The sequence below is a fragment of the Chaetomium tenue genome, assembly GCF_020726465.1.
Source record: "Chaetomium tenue strain MPI-SDFR-AT-0079 chromosome Unknown F5144scaffold_3, whole genome shotgun sequence".
Classification (NCBI taxonomy): Eukaryota; Fungi; Ascomycota; class Sordariomycetes; order Sordariales; family Chaetomiaceae; genus Chaetomium; species Chaetomium tenue.
This window is the reverse complement of record NW_027117331.1, coordinates 1,080,225-1,100,620: the sequence shown is the minus strand read 5'-3', so window position 1 is coordinate 1,100,620 and position 20,396 is coordinate 1,080,225. Positions and strand designations below refer to the sequence as shown.

General features: G+C 56.7%; 7 protein-coding genes across 7 annotated transcripts; 4 read left to right on the top strand and 3 right to left on the bottom strand.

The window, feature by feature from the left end:
- Positions 1–963: 963 nt before the first annotated feature.
- On the top strand, positions 964–3,532 carry F5144DRAFT_591386 (uncharacterized protein; the record flags this gene model as incomplete). The annotated part of the gene is made up of 3 exons (XM_066790268.1): positions 964–1,117; positions 1,238–3,329; positions 3,394–3,532. 3 exons carry the CDS (start codon positions 964–966, stop codon positions 3,530–3,532), a joined length of 2,385 nt encoding a protein of 794 aa, XP_066644419.1.
- F5144DRAFT_166816 (uncharacterized protein) lies at positions 3,439–4,287 on the top strand. Its single transcript, XM_066782586.1, has one exon. The coding sequence runs from the start codon at positions 3,544–3,546 to the stop codon at positions 4,195–4,197; it is 654 nt and encodes a 217-aa protein (XP_066644418.1). The 5' UTR covers positions 3,439–3,543; the 3' UTR covers positions 4,198–4,287.
- A 518-nt stretch (positions 4,288–4,805) lies between these two features.
- F5144DRAFT_166776 (concanavalin A-like lectin/glucanase domain-containing protein) lies at positions 4,806–6,632 on the top strand. Its single transcript, XM_066782585.1, has 2 exons — positions 4,806–5,536; positions 5,723–6,632. Exons 1-2 carry the CDS (start codon positions 5,009–5,011, stop codon positions 6,368–6,370), a joined length of 1,176 nt encoding a protein of 391 aa, XP_066644417.1. The 5' UTR covers positions 4,806–5,008; the 3' UTR covers positions 6,371–6,632.
- On the bottom strand, positions 6,439–12,220 carry F5144DRAFT_508291 (armadillo-type protein). The gene is made up of 3 exons (XM_066786501.1): positions 11,426–12,220; positions 7,934–11,368; positions 6,439–7,856 (listed from the first exon to the last, which is right to left on the bottom strand). The coding sequence occupies exons 1-3, from the start codon at positions 11,762–11,764 to the stop codon at positions 6,894–6,896; spliced, it is 4,737 nt and encodes a 1,578-aa protein (XP_066644416.1). The 5' UTR covers positions 11,765–12,220; the 3' UTR covers positions 6,439–6,893.
- A 1,169-nt stretch (positions 12,221–13,389) lies between these two features.
- Positions 13,390–15,386, top strand: F5144DRAFT_644821 (uncharacterized protein; the record flags this gene model as incomplete). The annotated part of the gene is made up of 4 exons (XM_066792860.1): positions 13,390–13,484; positions 13,792–14,066; positions 14,125–14,371; positions 14,428–15,386. Coding segments are annotated over 4 exons (1,470 nt in total), but the record flags the coding sequence as incomplete, so codon positions are not given.
- A 628-nt stretch (positions 15,387–16,014) lies between these two features.
- On the bottom strand, positions 16,015–17,617 carry F5144DRAFT_566376 (mRNA capping enzyme, catalytic domain-containing protein). Its single transcript, XM_066788556.1, has 3 exons — positions 17,566–17,617; positions 17,245–17,488; positions 16,015–17,168 (listed from the first exon to the last, which is right to left on the bottom strand). Exons 2-3 carry the CDS (start codon positions 17,424–17,426, stop codon positions 16,172–16,174), a joined length of 1,179 nt encoding a protein of 392 aa, XP_066644414.1. The 5' UTR covers positions 17,427–17,488; positions 17,566–17,617; the 3' UTR covers positions 16,015–16,171.
- A 77-nt stretch (positions 17,618–17,694) lies between these two features.
- Positions 17,695–20,002, bottom strand: F5144DRAFT_566375 (uncharacterized protein). The gene is made up of 4 exons (XM_066788555.1): positions 19,580–20,002; positions 19,255–19,521; positions 18,084–19,199; positions 17,695–18,030 (listed from the first exon to the last, which is right to left on the bottom strand). Exons 1-4 carry the CDS (start codon positions 19,916–19,918, stop codon positions 17,929–17,931), a joined length of 1,824 nt encoding a protein of 607 aa, XP_066644413.1. The 5' UTR covers positions 19,919–20,002; the 3' UTR covers positions 17,695–17,928.
- Between the last annotated feature and the right edge of the window lie 394 nt (positions 20,003–20,396).

Sequence of the window (20,396 nt, the reverse complement as noted above, 5' to 3'; positions counted from 1 at the left end):
GGCAGGAGGGACAGATGATAGGCAGCCCTCACAAACTTCGCGTCAACCCTAAGACGTGTACCTCTCCTGCTAATTCCACCTCTGCCCCGCGTGTCCCCCTCCGCACCCCACCTCATTTTGCCAGTACTTGCTCGAGACCTTCGGGACCTTGAAAGACAGCTGTCGGGTACCCCGCCACATGCCCTTTAGTGCGCCGGAAGCGCAGGAAAAATGCTGTTGTTTCTGTCAAGACATTGCCAGGGCGTCCTCACCGCTCCCCCGAAGGACAACAATCGAGGGGAGTTGCCCCAAGCTCAAACGGCCACCTTGCGATGGAAGTCAATGACTGGTTGTGGATTCCCAACCACTCGGTGGGTCCGCCAGAGCTCGTTCCCGGGCTTGACTGGGGACGCGAGCCGCTAGGCCTGTTCGGGACAAAGCAAAATTGTTCCACCTTTTCACACGCAGCTCGGTGGTCGCTGGGGTGGCACCCCCACCTGCATTGGCTGCTTCCCTTCCCCCCTCCGCGAACCTCCGCAGCCCATTTTTCCCCTCTCATCCCCCCTTCTTTCCCCGTCGTCAGCGACTTCGAAAACCCCTCCCACTTTCCACTTCCACTCCCATCACATTTTGGCCGACCACCCCTCGTGCCCACACAACAACACGTCTCCGCTCCCTGCAGCAAGACGGCATCACCGACCCATTTGGCGCAGGCCACCTTATTCAACCCCTCGTTGGCATCTATTCCATGAGCATATCACCAATGAGCAGCTACACGACGCAAAGTCCGCAAGACACACTTTAAATCCCACGGGAGCGCGCGAGCGAGAGAGGAGTCAGGCGATCTCAACTATCGTTCTGTGAGGAGGGTCCAACACCACTTCCGAGTACCGTTGCCATTGTCGCCATCGCCGTCAATCCTTCGTTGCAGCCGACCGGTCTTTTCCCCCGCTCGACGTGCAAACGCGACAATCGTCCACAAAGATGCCTGGCGCAAGTGTGGCAGTCATGCCAACCTCGGCCACGTCCACACCGGCTACCCGGAAAACCTCACTCGCCCCGGAAAGAAAATACAAGTGCCAGTTTTGCAACAGGGCCTTCAGCAGGAGCGAACACAGGAGCAGACATGAGCGATCCCGTATGTTGCTCTCTTGGACTACACCCTACCCCGATCATCCCCCTCCCCCCCCCCCTCCCCCCCCCCCCCCCCCCGCCCCCGCCCTTCGCAATCCAATCCAAAACTAACCCGTCGATGCAGATACCAAAGAGCGGCCGTTCAAGTGCATGAAGTGTCGCAGCACCTTCGTGCGCCGCGATCTTCTTCTCCGCCACGACCGTACCGTCCATGCCAAAGATGGGGGCGTCCCCCTTCACAGCGACGGCAAGCGTCGCGGCGGCCCCAAGACTGCCCGCCCGGCCAGCGGCCCTTCCAAGTCGGCGATCGCCATCGATGCATCAGCTCTCGAGCAGATCGAAGCCAGCAGCGACGGTGTTTTCGATGTCGAAACCGCAGCCATGCTTGTTGCTGACCTGCATCAGAAAGCGACCGCGGCAGCCAGGGCGAATGGCCACTACGACGGCAGCTCGAACATGTCCTTTTCCCAAGAACCCTCAGTGGCATACCCCAACGGTGCGATCGGCCTGTCGCAATGGGATGGCTTCATGTCCCAGGAACACAAGGCACACTCAATCAGCTCAGCCGCTTCGACGTCGTTCGAAGCGCAGAACTCCAGCCAGCCGCATCCTCTTGGCGCGCAACATCCCAACAATATGGCTCCGGGCCTCCAGGCGCTCGTCAACTCGCTCCCCCCTTCGGCCACCAGCACGCCCACTCCCCAGTCGCCCTTTTTGATGCAGCGCACCCACACCCCGGTCGACACTGCCCAGCCCGCCGCAGGGTTCCGGGCCCCTCAGGTCCACAGCGATGAGGAACGGAACATGATCTTGGACAACATCCGGAATAGCGATAGCGAGCACGCCATTCCAGAGGGCTTCCGCGTACCAAACTTGCCCTCGTTGAACCGCTACTTGGCTACCTACTTTGGCCTGTTCCACCATCACCTCCCGTTCCTGCACCCTGCCTCGTTTGACCCGACCCGTGTGTCGCCCCCCTTGCTTCTGGCTGTCTTGTCCATCGGCGCCTTGTACGCGTTCGACCAGGAACAAGCATACATGCTCCATATCGGGTCCAAGGTGCTCGTCAACCAGTTCTTGCAGAACAAGGAGAACTTCAGCTCCCGGAAGTGCCCGCTGTGGACCATGCAGGCCTCGTTGCTAAACATGATCTTTGCCAGCTGGAGTGGTGATGCCAAGGGCCTTGAATGGGCGTGCTCAATCAAGAGCTTGCTTGCCAACATGGTTGCCGGAAACAGATACGAACTGAAGCTTAGACAGGAAGCTCGCGAGGGTCGCCCGCCGACCCGCGCCGAGTGGGTCGAGGACGAAGGTTGCCGCCGTACATACTACGCCGTCTACATCTTCTTTGGTTTGTTGACGCTGACATACAACCACACGCCGGCCATGAGCTTCAACGAGTTCGAGGATCTCCAGCTGCCGTCCACCGAGGCTCTGTGGAACATCAAGGTCGCTGAGGATGCCTGGCAAGACCACCTCAAGGCCTCGCCCAGCGTCACCTTCATGATGGCCCACGACAACCTTTTCCAGGGTGAGACGCTGAAGTACAGTGCGTTTGCGACTCGTGTCATGATCAACGCCCTCTTCCTCGAGGTCTGGTATCACAAGCGCAGCCCCGAGGCGCTGCAAGACGTGGTCACCGAGTACAAGCTGCGACTTGCTCTGGAGACGTGGGAGAAGTCCCTGGATCTCTGTGAGCCTGAGGCCTTCTCGGTGCCGCTGAGCGCGCCTCACAAGGGGCATCCCCTGATCTTCAACGCCAAGGCCATGTTCCGCAACGCGCGTGCGCGGCTAGAGGTGGACTTGAAGACGGTTCAGGAGGCGCTGCGATACCATGACTCGTACGAAGTAGCGGCGGCCATGTCAAACGCGAGGGACCGTGTCAAGCGCTCAAGCGAGATGCTCAAGGTCATCCAAGAATGCTACGACTGTATCGAGACGGCCGTTCTCCAGGGCGTCCGCTGGGTGGCCCGCACATCGCCGACCAACTGGAGCATCGAACACCCGCTGTGCGGTCTGGATCTCATGATCATCCTCAGCCTATGGCTCTACCGTCTGGAACATGACGAAGAGCCGGCCACGGAGGAGGAACTGGTCATGTACAACCGCATCCGCCAGCTATTCGACAAGGACCTCGACGAGTCCTATGTTACGCATCTGAGCACTGTGGTGGCTCGGCTCTGGGGCTCCATGTTGGACGAGGTGGTTGTCTGGGGGTGAGTTCCTATGCCCGCAATTTTCTCATTTTTTTCAAGAACATGTGCTAACAATCTGGTGCAGAATCACTCGGCTGATGGGTGAATCCTTCCGCCTCCACTCACAAGCCTTGATCGGCTATGTGGACGATGTTGCTGCATCCTCTAGCGTCTCGACGCCGTCCATGACCTCGCAGGGCGCGGATGAGGACAGCGTGTATTAAAAAAAAAATTGATGACGTTGACGATTTCTTATGTCTGTCAAGTATGGTTGGGATTTCCTAAGGGCATATACCTCTCTGCGTCGTTTTTTCCTTTCTTATTATTCTTTCCTTGGTGTTTCCTGTTTCCTTGCGGGGGTAATGTCTTTTGTCGGTCAGGTCAGGCGCCGTGTGGGTGTTGGGGGCTTCGTTACCTCGGGGATTGCTCTTCTGCTTTGCTTGGTTGCTTTTCGCATCTTGCTTCTGCTGCATTATCGTTCATGGGCTCGGCAAATGGGGGCAGGGCTGGTACGGTTTCGCATACAGAGTGGTCCAGTGGGAGGACCACCGCTCCCGCAAACCTAATACCTGCACTGTTGGCTGGTCCATGTGGAGGGCTCTACTTCGTTCTCCGTGTTTCATTAACACCGCTTACTGACTATTTAATCTTGAGTTCACAGCGCTTTCTCTTGTTTTCTCCTACTTCACTTCGACTCGGATACCTTGTTCGATATACTGTTTGTTCTTTCCTTGCATTTTTCCTACACGTTTTGTTTTGCTCTTTACTTGTTATCCCCATCTGTTCTGCTTCCTGTACTAGATACGGGCGGGATCTAGGGAAGGAGGGGCTCGAGAGGATGGCACTCGAGGGGACGGATGGGTGGTCGGGGGTGGGCGGTCGGGGTTGATGTTGGGCGGGGTGGGATCTCCTTTAATAGTTTGGGCTCATCTGGCGCAGAGGTAGCCGCGCAGAGCTTGTTAAAACGCAAGATTGATAATTTTTACCTGGTTCATCTGTCTCCTGTCGTTAGTCTTTGGCCTTGTTAGTCTGATGATTTAGTTAATGGGTTGGCATCTCCCCACATCATTATTCAATGCGTATCTCCACTATTCTGGTTGCTGCTTCATGTTGTGTCACCTTTCGTCGTAGATCGCCGTGTCCTTTGGTACCTTTTATCAAGGTATTCAGATACAATATTGCACGAACATAAGTAGCCGCCCGTTTCGTGTCCCCTACGGTAAATTTGACCCCATCACTGACGGGTTCCTGCAGATACAATCTATTGTTTAGTTCTGGGTTAGCCGTACCCATCTTAAATAACGGGTGCCTACTTCCACGAGCGGCGATGGAACGGGACCTTGCCTCGGGTCATTCCCTTCGCCGATGGCTGGGGGGCTCGAGTCAGGCCTGGGCCCTTCCCATCTCGGTTCCCCATCTGTTTGATCCAGACGCCGGTGTTTTGTCTTTCAGCTTCTATCTTCTGTCTCGCTCAAGGGCTCGTCGTCGTCCCAGACAGCGTCAAGTTGGGTATTTGCTCGCGTGTCGGCCTGTGTGACAGCTCGTATCTCAGCCCTGCGTAACAACAATATAGCACTCACTAGGGAAAAAAAGGAAACTCGAGAAACACCTCCCGCAAAACCCGCAAACTCACAACCCAACCTAGGCACCTCCCACCCAAACACCACCCCCAACCCCATGGGCACGCCACCACCCCAACCATGCCCACCCGCCTCCACCACCACTACCACCCCCTCCACCTCCTCCTCGCCTCCCTCCTCCTCACCCTCTTCCACCCCCCCTCCGCCCTGGCCGACTGCGAATGCGGCTACCTCGCCCTCCCCACCAACACCAACACCAACACCAACTCCTCCCACCCAACCCTGTTCACCGACCTCCTCGAAACCGACTTCACCCGCCTGGCGGGAGGAGCAGACGGCCGCCACCCCTATAACGAGGACATCTGGGCGCGCGGGAGGTCTGGCTGGGCGCGGCAGGCGTTCAACGTGAGCAGGGAGCGGGCGCGCGGGGAGTATGGGGAGGTGTTTGACGTGGGGAACGTGCGTGTTGTTGGTGAGGGGGGAGGGGTGGAGGGGTCGGGGTTGGAGTTGGTGGTGAGGAGTCGGGTGATGGATGGGATGGTGGCTGGGGCGGAGCTGGACACCGAGAGGTTGGATCTGAGGTGGGGGACGTTTAGGGCCGTGATGAAGGTGTCGCGGGTGAGGGGGACTTGCGCGGCTTTCTTTTGGGTGAGTTTCGAAACTGACATCTCATCACTGCTTCTTCCGTGCTGCGGTCTGGAGATACTCTCATCCTCGTCCACCCCCCCCCCCCCCCCCCCCCCCCAGCCCCCCAGCCCCCCAACCCATCCCCCTTTGACCTTGGCGGAGAGACAGGACTGACTGACTGACCGGCCACTCTGCCACGGCCCCCAGTATTTCAACGACACGCAAGAAATCGACATGGAGTTCCTCTCCCAAGACTTCCACCCCTCCAACGGCAGCTACCCAGTCAACCTCGTGCTGCAGTCCCGCGAGGCAGCGCTCGCCGGGTACGACGCGGCGCAGACGGGCAACTTTGTGCGGGCGGACCTGCCGTTCGACCCCACGGCGGCCTTCCACGAGTACCGCATCGACTACCTGCCGGGGCGGGTATTCTTCTACGCCGACGGGGTGCTGCTCGCGGCCATGGACGGGCCGGCCGTGCCCTCGTCGCCGGGCCACCTGATCCTGCAGCACTGGAGCAACGGGAACCCGCGGTGGTCGGGTGGACCGCCGGCCGAGGATGCGGTGCTGGTGGTGAGGTCGGTTAAGGCGTATTTTAACTCGTCGTTGGCGCAGCGTCAGCGGGATTGGGAGAATCGGTGCCGTGATCCGGCGGCACCGGGCGCGGTCTGTGTGATTCCGGATGTGACGCCGGGGGATCTAGGTGCTGCAGACTGGTTCTTTAGCGATCATGGGAACATGACGAATAATCAGACTACTACATTCGAGCAGAGCGAGGGGTCACGGTTGAAGCAGCTGTGGTGGTTGACCGTAGGGTGGTTGTTGCTTGGGGTGGGTGGATGGGCGGTTGTATTATGATGGGCTGAAGTTGAATCTGGTCAAATACGTGATGAGTTACGGAGTTCATGGAAAGGCAATGTTCTTGAAGTCCTGCTTGAATAATCACTCTATAATATCTGCACGTATAAGCCGCTTCGTTCCGACATACTTCGAAATGTAGAAACAGACTATAATATCCGCGAACCCCCGAAATAGCGAACAAGAGCAAGACCCGAGTAGCAATTTGCAGCGACCACCCTATCCATTCAGCAAGCAAGAAGCAAACAGGCAAGGACGATGGGTATGAACAGAGAAGACACTGAGCACAAATGATGAAAAACCAGGACACGACCACACCAGATCTCCAGACTTTGGGAGGAAATAAGAAACTGGAAGCGAAACAATAGCACATCGTAATCATACTGGCTGGCTGCCCATCCTCAACCGAGCGCGAACGTCCATCTTCCAATCATTGAGACACCCCCCACTGCCCCCGATTTATACTCGCTCCATTCCATCCCATTTCATATCCAGCAATTCGGCAGCAAAGAAATCCCCTTATTCACGCCTCCTCATCGCCAGCCTTCTTCCTCCCCCTGGTAACCCTGCCTCCTGCTTTGGCCGGCGCAGGCGCAGGCGCAGGTTTCTCGACGGCCTTAGCAGCAGTAGCAGCAGCCTTCCCCTTAGGCGTAGCCTTAGCCTTCGCAGCAGGCTTGGTCACTTTAGGTGTCGGAGCGGCAGCAGCAGCCTTCGCCCTGCGAGCGCCCCGGGAGGGTGGCGGGGGGGTAGGCTCCGGCTCTTCCTCCTCTTCACCTTCCGCCTCCGCCTCCTCGTCTCCATTCTTGTCCTCGGCCGGTTCCGACGCCTCTTCACCGGCCTCTTCCATCTCCACATCCCCGTTCTCCGCTTCCGAGAGGTCACTCCCGGACTTGTCATCCTTGTCCTCGTCCTGTGCCGGCGCTGGCGCAGCCTTCGCTCTCCCCCTCGTCGGGATACCCCGCTTTCCCCTTCCAGCCGGTTTCTCTTCAACCTTCTCCTCTTCCTCCTCGGCCACCTCAGCCTCCTCCCCTTCCTCTTCCGCCTCCTGCTGTTCCGACTCGACGCCATTCTCCGAATCCTCTCCCCCCTCTTCGTTATTATCCCCGCCCTCATTTCCATCCTCACTCCCCGAGCCAGACCCAGAACCGGCATCACTGCCATTCTCATACTCCCATTCAGCAACCCCGTCCAGCATCTCCTCGTCGTCAACATCTGAATCACGCTCCATGTACGACTGGTTCACGCCCGCCGCGCGGCCGCTCCGCCGGCGCTCCGAGTCGGGAATAGCCCTCTCGGAGGCAGACTTCTTGGCCTTGCTGCTCGAGGACGACGACTTTTTCGGTCTGGGGGTGGTGCCGGCCTTCTTTGCGCTCTTGATGGGCCTGGGTTCCTTGGCGTGGCCAGAGCCGGACTTGGATTTGGATTGGGTGCGGGCCTTTTTGGAGGGGTGGTTAGGGTCGCCGCGGTCGTCGACGGATTTGCGTTTCTGGGGCGGGTAGGGTTAGTTCTGGGCAACCTAGGTAAAGTGAAGGAGGGGGAGGGGTGAAATGGTGAGAGGCATACCTTCTTGCGGTCCATCGCCCGGAGAAGCTCGTCTAGCTTCTCGTCAACGCCGTCCGGCACGAGCTGCTTCTCGGCGATAGCCTGCGCCTCGTCGTGCGACTTGAGCGCGTTGTATAGGCCGACGGGCAACCCGACCTTACCCGGGTAGGCGTTGAACACCCAGTTCTTCTTGTCCTGCCACTTCCTGATAACGGCCTGCGCCAGGTCGCTCAGCACCTGGTGGTTATTGCTGTGCTGGTCCAGCGAGTCCTGCGTCTGCTTGACCCGCTCGGCGTACTTGTAGATAAGGCCGATATTGGATTCGGTCGCAACCAGGCTGACGTAGAAGAGCATGTACCGGGCGTGGTCGACCAGCTCGTCCAGTTCAGCGATGTAGTCAGGGTGGTGGGCAAGGAGCGACAGGAGCCGGGGCATGACGGCCTCCAGAACGGGTTGCTTGTTGTCTTGGAAATGGCGCGATCGCGACCGGATCCAGGTCTCGGTCCGCTGCTTGAACTCGGCGTTTGGTTCGAACGCCATCAAGAAGACGACGGTGTAGAACCGGGACCGCAGCTTGCCTTCCGCCAGATACTTTTGCAGCTTCCTCACAAAGTCGTGGCGAACCTCTTGAACCGCATCTTGGGTCGTGAGAGCGAGCGCGTCGAAGTCTTCGGGGGAGAGCAACTCGTCGAAGTGTTTCTGCTTGCACAGCTTCAGCAGCAGCTGCGCCGCGAGCAGCCTTAACCGCGCCCGGTGATGCTTCGGGGTCTCCTTAGACTTGGAAAGCTCTCCCTTAGAGCGTATCAGCTTCATGAACAACTTCCAGACCGGTTTTGCTTTCTCCTTTGCCTCGTCGACATTTTCGGTGCTTATTAGCCTGTTGGCTAGGGTTCTGAGGGCGAGGCATTTGGCTTGGCACTCTTCATCCAAGTCGGCGTCGTCGACCCAGTCCGGATCTTTGGCGCTGGCTTCCGTCCGGACATCGAGGAGAACTTGCTGGACTGCCATGTTGAGGATCTTATCCTCTGCATCTTGAGTAACCTTGGGCGCGAGGAGCTCAAGTTGGCTCACGGCGGCCAGTTTGTTCAGAAAGTTCTTCGACCCGTACGACCAGTCTTTCAGAGATCGCTGAAGCAGGTCGGTTGCGCTGAGCATGCTCCTGTCGTCTTTCTTGGCGAGCAGGATGTTCACCGCATACTTTGCGGCCCTGGTAGGTTGGCCGTAAAGCGCATAGTTGATCATGGTCCGCATGAACTCCTTTTCGGCCGGCACATCCTTGGGGTACTTGCGGGCATATGCCGAGCACGCCTTCAACGTCTCGACCACCACCGGGTCATTCTCCCGTGTCTGCGTGGGAGCTTGGTCTACAAGGTCCTTGCAGAGCTGCCCAATGTGGGTCTTGAACAGGTCCGGATTCCGTTGCGATATCTCGTTCAGGATTTCATGGGCGGCGGAGCCCATGTTGTTCTTGTCTGACCTCGAGAATTCCATGATAGAAGCGAGGTGGCTACGATTGAACATCAGGCAGCCGGACCGGTAGAGGAGCGGTAGCAATGTATCGCGGACAACGGGGTCCTTGCTGGCCTGGATGCGCTTCATCAACTCCTTGAGCGCCTTGTGGACCGTTTTGAAGTCATGTTCCTGGCCAATAACAAACTTGATGAGATTGTAGCTGCGCCGATCATTGGCTTTGGCAAACCGGTACAGGTCCTGTTCTGCCTTGGGCCCGTCGGGGAGGAACTGAGAAATATATCGCGTCGTTTTGTTGAGATTAGCTGTCTTCTTCGCGGCATCGTTGTCCATCACGCCACCGTTGAATTGGTCGCACTGCTTGACGTAGGTCTCGAGAACATGGGCGAACTGGGGCTGTCTCGCTTGCATGGCAAAGAAGGCCTTTTTGCCATTGGCGTCGAGAGACCTGAGGAGCAGGAGTATCCTTTCCGCCCGTATCGCATCCGGATCGAACGCCGCTGCTGCGGTAGCTTGGGACTGAGAGCTGCCGTTGGATGTGGCGTTTTTGGGGGCTTTCTTCGGTGGAGGATAGGAGAGGGGTACGAGGCATTCGTAAATGACGCGATCCAACAGAACATTGAGCTCGAGGTCATTTGCGTAGAACGAGTTGTAGATGCGGGTGGGGACCGCCCCGAGAGCAGCCGTGACCGCCTCGTGGCCGGCGAGGAGCTCTCCGGCCGCGACCCCCCAAAGCTTCCCTAGCAGAGACATGGCGGCAACGCGAACGGCTGGCTTCTTGTCACGACAGCGATCGGCCAAGGTGGATAAGACAGAACCATCCTTTCCGACACCTCCACTGGGGCCGAGTTTCAGGATGACGTCCCGAAAGCTGAAGCACTCGATGGCCTTCACGGCTGCGAGTCTGACCTTCTCGTCGCCGTCGGAAAGCTTTTCTCCAATCCCCTGTATCAGCGCCGCCTCATCCTCACGCCCTAGCCCAATTCCACCGGCCGAAGTTGAAATGATGTGCCCAACAGCTGTTGTCCAAGCAGCCCGAATGGCTGGCGACTTGTCGTTTCTCCTGCTGAGAAAGTTGTGGAAGGTCACGTTGTGGGTTTGCGAGAAAGAGATGGCGGAGAGCGGGGTGGTTAGGATGTTCGCCGCAGGGGCCTCCGTCTTATCCTCGTCGTCCAACCCCAGTGGTGGGTAACCGGCCGGATCCAATGTCGGGGGAGGAGGTGGCCCGGCCGCGCCAATACCCGAAATCATGTCGCCTAGCGTCTCTGTCGCGAGGAAACGAAGGTGAACATTGTCCGCCGAGAGCTCGGCATCGACTTGCGGGACCACGTTCTGAAGAATCTGTGGCGCGGCCTTCCAGATCTCTCGGATGAGCGTGTGGGCCTTGCGCAATTCTCTCAAATCCGACTCGGACGGTGCGGAAGGTCCGTCATCATCCTCGTCCCCGTCCCTGTCCGGCCTTCCAGCAAAGCTCGTCGCGTCGACAATAACATCGCTGAAATACTGGCTGACAAAGCGGGCCATTTTGTCAGGGAATACTTGGCACATGTGCTTCACGATCTGGTAGGCCTCGGGTTCTTCCTTGGCGAGAAGAGTGGCCTGGTTTTCGTCCAGCTGGGCATGGTTGTGCTTGTCCCTGCCACCCCCCGGCGCAGCCGCTCGTAGAAATTGGGCCATCATCACATCGACAACCTTTGCCGGGAGGCTCGTGGCGTCCTCCACAAGTACGCCCAGGAGCTCCTGCATACTATACTCGACATCCTTGGCGACTTGTTCTCCCGAGGCCGACTTTGACCCTGACACGCCGTCGAATATGGTGGAAAAGAGATGAAGAAGGAGGTTCTCGCTCCCATCAACGTCAAGCAGCAGGACGATGCTCTTAATTTCGGCCAGAGAGCGCAGGACGTATTTGTGCTGGTTGTTATAAGGATTTGACGGATCAAACAGGGAGGGAATGATGGAGGTGACGGTGAGATTAAAGACGTCCTAAGTGGTCTGGTCAGCAACAGCAGTCCGGGTGTGACAGTGACGGACCACACGGACCTTTAGTTGGGACGGGGTGAAGGGTGCATCTGGGGCGCAGAGGCGGAGGATATCGACAACACAACAAGCCGTGTACGCGCGCACCCCCTTATCCTTGTGGTTGAGGAGCTGGTGCGATGCGACCTCCTTGGCGACCTTGGTGAGTGATGCTGGGTCGGTCAATTCCTGGTCCATCTCAGCCAGCTCCTTGGTCAATTTGTCGAGCCTCTTAAGTAGTGTGTCAATTGCAATCGGTTTCCCGGGGCGCCATGTCAGCGGCTCGTTGAACTGCAGCCGGGCGATTCCCTCCTCCGGCTCTTGTTCCTCCGCCTCAACGGCAGCGCTCCGGCGAGGCGCCATGGCGCGCTGCGGTCTTCAATGGTATCGCGGAATATTATCGCCCAATCTCGGTCGCGTGGGTGAATCGGTCTCCGTCTCGAGTTCGCCGTCCAACGCAAGAAGGGAGCGGGGGCGTGGGGACAAATCGGCCGAGGTCGTCGCGTGCGTGTGCGACTTGGACTTGAACACGCAATTATCGCTTCGGAGAGGCGCCGCGTTGATTAATAGCGGCAGAGCGGCACAGCGGCACGCCGAGGTTTTTGACGAAATGCTTGGCCTGTAAAAATCAATTCCGCTCTCTGTTTTGCGGTGTTGCGGAGAGTAGTGAGTCGTGAGAAATTATGATGCTAGGTATCGGCTGTTCATAAATATCAGAGAGGTGGAGATGTTCAACTGTGTTGAGTGGTACGCGCTTTAGGTCGCGTAGCTTTCAAGTTTCGGGAGCTGCAGAGAGCGTATCTTGAGTGGGGCCAGCCGTGGCGCGAATAATAATTTTGGTCCCTGAAATGGCCACGAGCGAGAAACAACAATCGGACGATCCAACCTGACAACCTAAAATGTCAGGGTCACTCCCCTCTTGCTCCCAGACCCAACAACGCTAGTTTTTTTGTTTAAAAAATTAACAAAAAACCACAGTAGCAACCCAATTTCTTGGTCAAATAGGGAGTGAATCATCCTATTCACCATCGCTTATCTACCGTTCCAGTTGGAGGGGGAATGCGCCAAATCAGAGTCTGCTGCTTGGGTGCCAAGACTCAGGGGCACTTGTTTACTTGGACCCTTTTTTTGTCATCAAGCACCTAAGGTAGGCAGTTTTCACAGCCGCCTTTATATTCCTATCTTAGTCCCATTCTGCATATAGGCCGGTCATTTCCTAGGCTTCGTTGTATTGGTGACTTCATGTTTCATTGACCGGTTCTCAACGTAATTCCTTGAATCGTGGTCGGCGTTCTTATGTGCTCATCTCCTTGAGCTCATCAAAAACAGAAATCGGCTGGGACTCGGCTAGAGAAGGAAGAATGACTTATCGATGAGCTGAGTATCAAATAGCAAAGGGCCAAAGAATAACTTGCTTCAATGAGCATACCGATGACCCTCAGCTCCTGCCCTTGGGTAACAGCGGCCCATGTCCGCTGGCAGAGAGAGAAAGGTGTAGTCTGTTCGACCGCACCCGCTCAATTTTCAAGCCAGGCATGAATATGTAGTTGACTTTGGAATGGTCCTTGAGTTTGCAGGAAGACAGTGCTGGCCAGTTGACTAACTTGGTCGGCTTGCTCGACTTAAGTAACACCGCGAATATCTCTAGGGGAAAAGGGGGGTGGCTGGTGCAAGGAAGACCTGGGTTATTAACTATCAACAAGAGAGTCTTCATTTTCTGTGACTCCTATCATCTCCTGTAGCCATCTGGTCAAGCTGGCGGCTCAGTTTGGAGAAGGAAACCAGGCCAAGTGCTGCCATTCATCTGAAGTCCTGTAAATTATTACAAAACTCCTGACTAACATTTGAGCATTCTGGTTTCCCCTCCTTCCTGTCACCAACAAACCGGGCACAAGTTTCTCCCAATCACCCTCTTTCCGGAAATTCTATAAAGTTCCGGTCCCTCCATCTCTCTCGCCTTCTCTCTTCCCCCTCCAACCAAACCACTCGACCGTTCTCTCGGCGATCGCACTAGTCATCACTCGCGCACACAACTCTCATTCTCGGCATTCCAATTGTTTACCGGCATCAGTTCCGGAATCAAGTAAGTAATGTTCTTTTTTACAACTTTAAATTACAAATTATTCGACGAGATATCGATGGTGGAGGCAGTCGGTTGTCTGGACCGCGACAGACAGAAGTTCACCACCATGTTTCTGCTTTGAGCGGCTGATCGCAGGCACAATTATTGTTTGCGAGCTTTCCATTTTGTCAATTCTAGCACTCGCTCGTTATTTGAGATGCGACTTCTCTCATTTCTTACCCCATTCTTTCACTCTCCGACTCTCTTCTTGTTCTGTCAGTACGAACCGTGTACGGAGTTCACTGTCGCTAACAAGGAAACTTGACAGAAGTCATTCGTTTAAACAGCTCGACATGGAGCTGAACATGGACTATACTACCGAGAAGGTCGGCAAGAAGGCTAAAGCCAAAGTGGCCAAGGCGACCAAGCTACAGGCTGAGGAGCCCCAGTCCATTGCTGCTCTTATCGAGGCTAGCATGCTTGAGAATGCATTCGATGAGACTAAGTGTGGCAACTGTGACAAGATGCGCAAGGCCAATTACATTTGGGGCCTGGCCTTTTGGTCCTTGGTCTTTATATATTTGATCTTCGGCGTTGCGGCCGGTAAGTCTCTTTTGATTTCCTCTTTTGTTCAGTGCTGACAAGTGTGTGTTTACTCTAGTTACTCTCGTTAATGCCCACCAGATGGATGCTGGCGAGGCTCCCAAGCTCATTGCCCGTGGTTTCGAGGCTGACACCACCACCTCTGTCATGGACTCTGCCTGCACTGTTTCTACCAGCATTACCTACCCGGCTCCCTCGGCTGCGTTTGTCACCAAGACTGTTGACGGCACCATTGTCACTGAGACCGTCGACGGTGCCACTGCCACTGGTGATGTGACCGTCACTCCGATCGCTTCCCAGACCACGTAAGTACCCCGCAATCCCAACTCAACTGTTCATTCCACTAACACCCATTACCCAGCTCCTCTGAGTCGGCCTGCTCCAGCCCTGAGACCGTGACTGTCACCGTCACCACCGTGACCGACAATGACGCCATGACCGCAGGTGCAGGCGGTGCGCCTCCCCAGACCAGCGAGGAGGGCACCACTGCCCCCACCACCGACAGCAGCGTCCAGCCCACCGTCACCATCACGGAGAGCTACACCATCACCGACACAGCCACCATCACGGAGAGCTACACCATCACCGACACAGCCACCATCACGGAGAGCTACACCATCACCGACACAGCCACCATGGGCACGACCACCGCCACCTCCACCACCTCAGAGGACGAATCCACCTCCACCACCGACAGTGCTACCACCACCCAGCACACCACAACCACCACCCAATTCATCACGGTGCGCAACTCCACCAGCACCACCATCACCACCCTGCTCGTGGACACCCCCGGCACCGCCTCACTGATCACCACCCTCGGCAGCATGCCCGTAGGCGGTATCATCACCAGCACCGTCGGCACCGGCACAGTCGGCACAGTCGGCACAGTCGGCACAGTCGGCACAGTCGGCACAGTCGGCACAGTCGGCACCATGATGGGCACCGGCACGGTGGGCGGCCCGCAGCCCTCGACCAACGGCAGCCTGACCTACAGCGTGCCGGCGGTGTCGGCGAGCAGCAGCGTGCTGCCGACCATTGTCAGCAGCTCGGGCAGCTCGTCGTTCAGCAGCGGCTTCCTCGCCCTTCGTGGTGCGGGGGGTGTTGGTGTTGGTGGCGACAGTGCCAAGCGCGACCTGGTCCAGCGTGGTGGCAGCAGCGGGTTTTACTGCGTTGTTATGGCGGTGGCTTGTGCCGTTGCTGTGCTGGTTTGATGGGGGTGTTGCTATTGCTACTTACTGCTGATGTGATGCCGTGATGGGTTGTTTCTTTCTCGTCTTTTACAGGTTCTTAGGGGGGTGTGGAGGATCCTGGATGGGGGGACCCGGCATATGGGGATGGAGAGAATGGGGGGTTGTTTCTACTCCTTTGGGCTCAGTTGATAGTTTTAAATCCTGGTCCGAGTCTTTGTGTTTTGCTTTTCTGCCTTGACTTTTGTGATGATGATGCTGGAGAGTGCTGAATGGATGCTTGGGCAATTGTCAGGGGATGGGAGAATGCTACTTTTGCTGGGTTTCACCATTGTAGTTGAGTTGAACCACTTCATTTTGCAGACTCCATGAGACTGTGAATCACCACAGCACATCCAAATTGTTTCAAGTGCTTTTGATTTATCTTGTGTGCGATAGAAGCCCTGCCCACTCGCTTCCGACGTGTGAGTGACGCGTTGCAGCGCGTTTCCTCAACGATATTGTGCTGGGAGCAGCGGCCCCCCTCCTTCCTTCCTCTGTTCGAGGGTAACGCGACGCGCGTCATGCAACACACACCACCACGAAACACACGCCTGCCCTATCTATAAGGCAAAAACTCCATTTTGAGGAAAAGGATATTTCGCTCAACCATCACCTAACGCCTAAATAGGGATGGTATAGACAATGCTTCCAGGTCCCGGCTCAACCTGAGCAACACCCAACCAGCCAGACTCCTGTAATAAAAAAAAAAGGGAGGAAACAAAAGAAAAAAAGAAAAAGAAAAACCCACATAAAAGTACAAGGACACCAATACCATAATTCAAACCCTAGACACGTAAAAGAAACCACAACCCCCAAGCCCCCAAGCCCCCAAGCTCCCAAGCCCCCATCCCTCAGCTATCTCGCCCTGCGTCCCTAATGCCCCCCATGCTGCTGCTGCCTCAACTTCCAACTATCCTTGATGCCCTTGGCCGCGTGCAGGAGGTCCGCCTCGCTGACGGCGTCCTTGATGCTACCCATGACGGAGTTCACGGTGCTAACGTGATTAGCCTCGGTCTTGTCGTCGCGAAACCGGTACAGACGCCAGCGCTTCTCCTCGTCCAGGCAGCACTCGATGATGCTGTCCTGCAGCGGGTCGTTCCACTCCTTGAGCGTTTCCCACTCGGCCTCGGTCAGGTACAGCGGCTCCTTGAGCTCTTCGTAGCTCGGCTTGCCGCGGTCGTTGCCGGTGAAGATGAGTAAGCGTGCGTCGGGCAGGCTGTCGTAGTCTACGAAGGGCTCGGTGATGCCGTCGGCGCGTTCTAGTTCGTTGGGCTCCACGACGGGGAAGTTGAGTTTTAGCCGGAAGTCGATCGTGTTCTCGTGCGGTGCTTTCCACTTGAGGATGTGTTGGTCGGTGCCGAATTGGTAGGGGCTGGTGCGGCAGGTGAAGATGAGGCCGTCGTTCTGGTGCTTCAGACTAGGGAGCACCTCGCGGAACATCATCTCGATGCCGTACGAGAACTGCATCTCCTTCATCTCGACCTTGAACGCCTGGTAGCGCAGCTCTTCGGGGAAGGCCGAGAACAGGCTCTTGTACGGCTTCATGACGTGCTCCTCGAAGTAGCCGAGCCGCTTGTCGAGGGGCCTGGAGAGCACGTCGGCCTTGCCGTCGAGCGCGAGCAGGTCGAAGACGAGGAAGACGGGCGCCTTCTCGCCGTTGGGAAATGTGTCCATCACCAGCTCGCCGTCGATCAGTGTGCCCGTGTGGAATGCTGCACGGTCTTGCGCCAGCGGGAAGTGGAGGTTGCGCTGTGACAGCCACCAGTAGTCGTTTTTGCGGTCTACTAGGTAGTGGCACTCGTTGCCGTTCTCGTCCGACGTCAGGTAGAGGAGGTAGCGGATGCCATCGGATTTTTCGCAGACGTAGTAGCTGTTGAAGAAAAAGGGGGGCCCGGTCAGTAACAAGCTAGCAACGGGGTGAAAGAAAGGTGACAGGGACTACACACTCCTCTCTCCGCAATTCCTCCAGATGCCTCCGCGCGAATGAGACGGGCTGGGCTCCCGGAAAGTTATACGAGTTGCGCCCGAGCAGATTGGCGACCTCGGTGCGCAGCTCTCGAAGTAGGTCACCTTGGGCCTTGACGCCCGGGGCCGCGATGTCGCGGAGGGGTTGCGCTCCCTGGTCCATGGCGACTTGCGGGGATGATTAATGATTCAGGGGTTTCGAACGGGGATTAAGAGGTCGAAATGCTATAAATACAGGTTTAGAATGATAAGTAAATTAGTCCTCCTACGGTTGTCGAGTCCAGCGCGTTGAAGGTGCGTACCTCGCCACTCGCGTTTCTTTGAGGGTTGCTGGTTGCTATCTTATCATGGAAGGTAACCGTACTTGAAAGGCCAAGCTGGTGCAGCAGCTCCCCACCATTTATAACCATTGAGACAGACCCACATACCTAGCCGGATTGAGGAAACGCGGCCCGAGACAGACGTCGCTATCAGCAGATATCCAACACAGGGGCAAATTCAGTGTATACGGGTCTATGGACCCTAATCGCTGGTCTATCGACTAGCAATGTTCATTTCAAGCACATTACAGCAGAGCCTAACATTATTGAGCCTCCTTGGCCGGGATCGCTCTTAGACCTCTAGGTATCTCGTAGGGTAGGGTAGGTGGGTATTTTGTGAGCGCATCAGCCCATCGACTCATCAATCTTCTCCACTTCGGCCTTCGCTTCCTCCCATGTTTCCTTGTTCTTCTTTGCCCACTCAATCTGGCTTTTCGCATAGGCGAGCTGTGGCCGGCTGTCAGCGTTCGTCTGCAGTCAAGTTTCGGAAAGTCACCTACCATGTACCGCCTTAGGTCGTCCTCTTTCTCCTTCTGGAAACGCTTGAGGTCCTTGAGGATGCTCGCGCTCGCATCCTTCACGTCCTGGGCCGACGCGACCTTTGCTTGCTCGAGCTGTACGATCGACTCGCGGGTCTTGGTGATGGTGTCCCGCCGCGTTTTCTCGGGGTCCGCGTCAACCACCCCTTGAACGGCGTGACGGAGGGGCCCAAAGATCTTGTTCGTAATCGACGTCGCGCTCGGTGCCTTCTTATGGCTAGGAGCCGCGGGTGACCTCTCTGGGGTCCCGATATTGGCCGAGGGCGCCGAGGCGATGTCGCCGTGCGTGGGAGGAAAATCTGAGTCGATCGATGCGGTGTCCTCGTTACTGCCATCGCGGCGATGCGACTGCGTTTCCCTCGTGCTCGTTGATTTCTTCGGAGGGGGCGGGAGTTGCTGCGTGCCACTCAAGTACTGCTCTATTCTCCTCGCCTCCGCCTCGCTCCGCTCTAGTTGGTCAAGCAACTGGCCCTTCCGATTCAGTTCGTCTGCAGTCATATCTTGTTGCACCCGCTTCAGAACCCGATACCGCAAGACGCTCCTAATTACACCGGCAAACTGCGCATTCTCACGCATGGGTTCAGCAAAGCTCGCGCCGAGAGAGCTTGAGAGTTCCTCGGTGGCGATGTACGACGAATCGGCGGCTTGCCCTATCCGCTCAATCGCCGTCGAGAGCGATTGAATGGGCTCGGAAAGAGAAAACGCGTTATATCTCGCCCCTAGCTCGGAGAGATCCGAGGCCAAGGACGACAGGTGGTTCAGGGACCGCCGGTTGACCTTTTCCATGGGCCCCATAAGTAGCGATTCGAGCTCTCTGATAGAGGTTTCGAAGGCGGTAAAATACGGGTCCAACTCCTGCTCGCTAAGGTTACTGCTATCCGGCGGGAAGCGGGAAAAGACCTGGGCGCCGGCCGTGCTGTTCGGAGCTGGCGCGGCGGGTGTGGATTTGAGCTTTGAAGAGCTGGCGGGAACGGGGAGAAATTCGTGACCCGGAGTCGGATTGGCCGGGTCCAAGGGCGGCGCCCGCATTATGGACTTGGGAATAGATGCCACGGGATGCGAGTGGAGGACCTCGTTCTTGTCTTTTGTTAGTCGCGCTTGTCATTGTCTCTGGATGGCCATCGCAACCTACCCAGCTTGAGTTGGGATCCAAAAACCGCCACCAGACGCCATCCGCCCGGACCTGCTCCATCCTCCGGCACCTGTTCAAGAAAACTGCCAGCATGCGCTTCCGGAGATCGATTATTTGCTGGTCCTGCTTCGCGTTGGTGGGGTTGGCGGCATACTCGGCCACGGTATGCTTTTCGGGAATCGGAGGTATGATGAGGGTAGGGTGTAGCCTTGTGAGTGCCTCCCGGAGTGTCGCAAACTCTGAATAGCGCCGGCGAACTATAAGCTCCTAACAACAACCGGTCAGTGTCTACCCTGTCGACAGAGCCCCAGAATTCAACCCTTACCCCGGTCTTGATCGTGTAGACGATGTATCTACCACTCTCCGTGCTCTTCCCGGCGTCGGTAATTAAAATGGGTAGCTCCGGGTTCTCGTAGAGCATTTGCTCCACGCGACTGTCATATCCGCCGGGCTTTGGTCGTGGGACGAGCTCGCCCTGGGAACGGACAGTTTCCTCCTCTTGGCTCTCGGCATCTGTAGACTCGCGCGGGGGAGCTTCATCCCCGGTAGAAGATGGTGTGTTAGGAGCTTCATATCCCGGGTCTATTTCCACCCAGTCGCTGTCAGTCTCGTCGTCCTCGTGGATGGGGGGGCCCAAGTCAATATCAAAAAGTTGCGACGACATGATGCTGAAGGTGTGTAATTGCAATAAATTGAAAGATCAGAAGGAGATTAGAAGGACTCACAGTCGTGCGTCACAGGGGAGGACGGGTTCGCAGACGAGGCAAATGAGTCCCTGCGCTCAAAGCTCCCCCCATAAGGGTTGTTATCCTCGTCATTCCACATGATGCGGAGCTTTTCACCAAGCCGATGACAAAGATGAGATGAAAGGCTGCCTGCAGTTGGGTAAAACGAGAAGCGGAAGGTGCAAACACAGTGGGTGCTGGCAGGCGCAGCGCTGTGCAGCTTTGTGCGGTTCGATGTCGCTCGTTGAGCTGAGGCTCGTTCGCGGGGCACGACCAGGGAGTGGTTGTTGGGAACCCAGCAACCGCGGGGTTGCGACTAGGGCTGGAGAGTTCGTCGGACTGTTGATTATGATAATATCTGGGGTCTCCTAATATGCGGGGGCAATTGAAAAATGGTGATCGGTTCGATGTCTATAC

Bases quoted from the DNA above. Each gene is read 5' to 3' on its own strand.
- F5144DRAFT_166816 (XM_066782586.1), top strand. From the start codon at position 3,544: ATGACGTTGACGATTTCTTATGTCTGTCAAGTATGGTTGGGATTTCCT.
- F5144DRAFT_166776 (XM_066782585.1), top strand. From the start codon at position 5,009: ATGCCCACCCGCCTCCACCACCACTACCACCCCCTCCACCTCCTCCTC. The intron at 5,537-5,722 runs GTGAGTTTCGAA...CACGGCCCCCAG, and splicing joins CTTGCGCGGCTTTCTTTTGG to TATTTCAACGACACGCAAGA.
- F5144DRAFT_508291 (XM_066786501.1), bottom strand. From the start codon at position 11,764: ATGGCGCCTCGCCGGAGCGCTGCCGTTGAGGCGGAGGAACAAGAGCCG. The intron at 11,369-11,425 runs GTCCGTGTGGTC...CAGACCACTTAG, and splicing joins TCACCCCGTCCCAACTAAAG to GACGTCTTTAATCTCACCGT. The intron at 7,857-7,933 runs GTATGCCTCTCA...TACCCGCCCCAG, and splicing joins GGGCGATGGACCGCAAGAAG to AAACGCAAATCCGTCGACGA.
- F5144DRAFT_566376 (XM_066788556.1), bottom strand. From the start codon at position 17,426: ATGGACCAGGGAGCGCAACCCCTCCGCGACATCGCGGCCCCGGGCGTC. The intron at 17,169-17,244 runs GTGTGTAGTCCC...TTTCTTCAACAG, and splicing joins GAGGAATTGCGGAGAGAGGA to CTACTACGTCTGCGAAAAAT.
- F5144DRAFT_566375 (XM_066788555.1), bottom strand. From the start codon at position 19,918: ATGTCGTCGCAACTTTTTGATATTGACTTGGGCCCCCCCATCCACGAG. The intron at 19,200-19,254 runs GTAGGTTGCGAT...ACAAAAGACAAG, and splicing joins TGGATCCCAACTCAAGCTGG to AACGAGGTCCTCCACTCGCA. The intron at 18,031-18,083 runs GTAGGTGACTTT...AGCCGGCCACAG, and splicing joins ACGACCTAAGGCGGTACATG to CTCGCCTATGCGAAAAGCCA.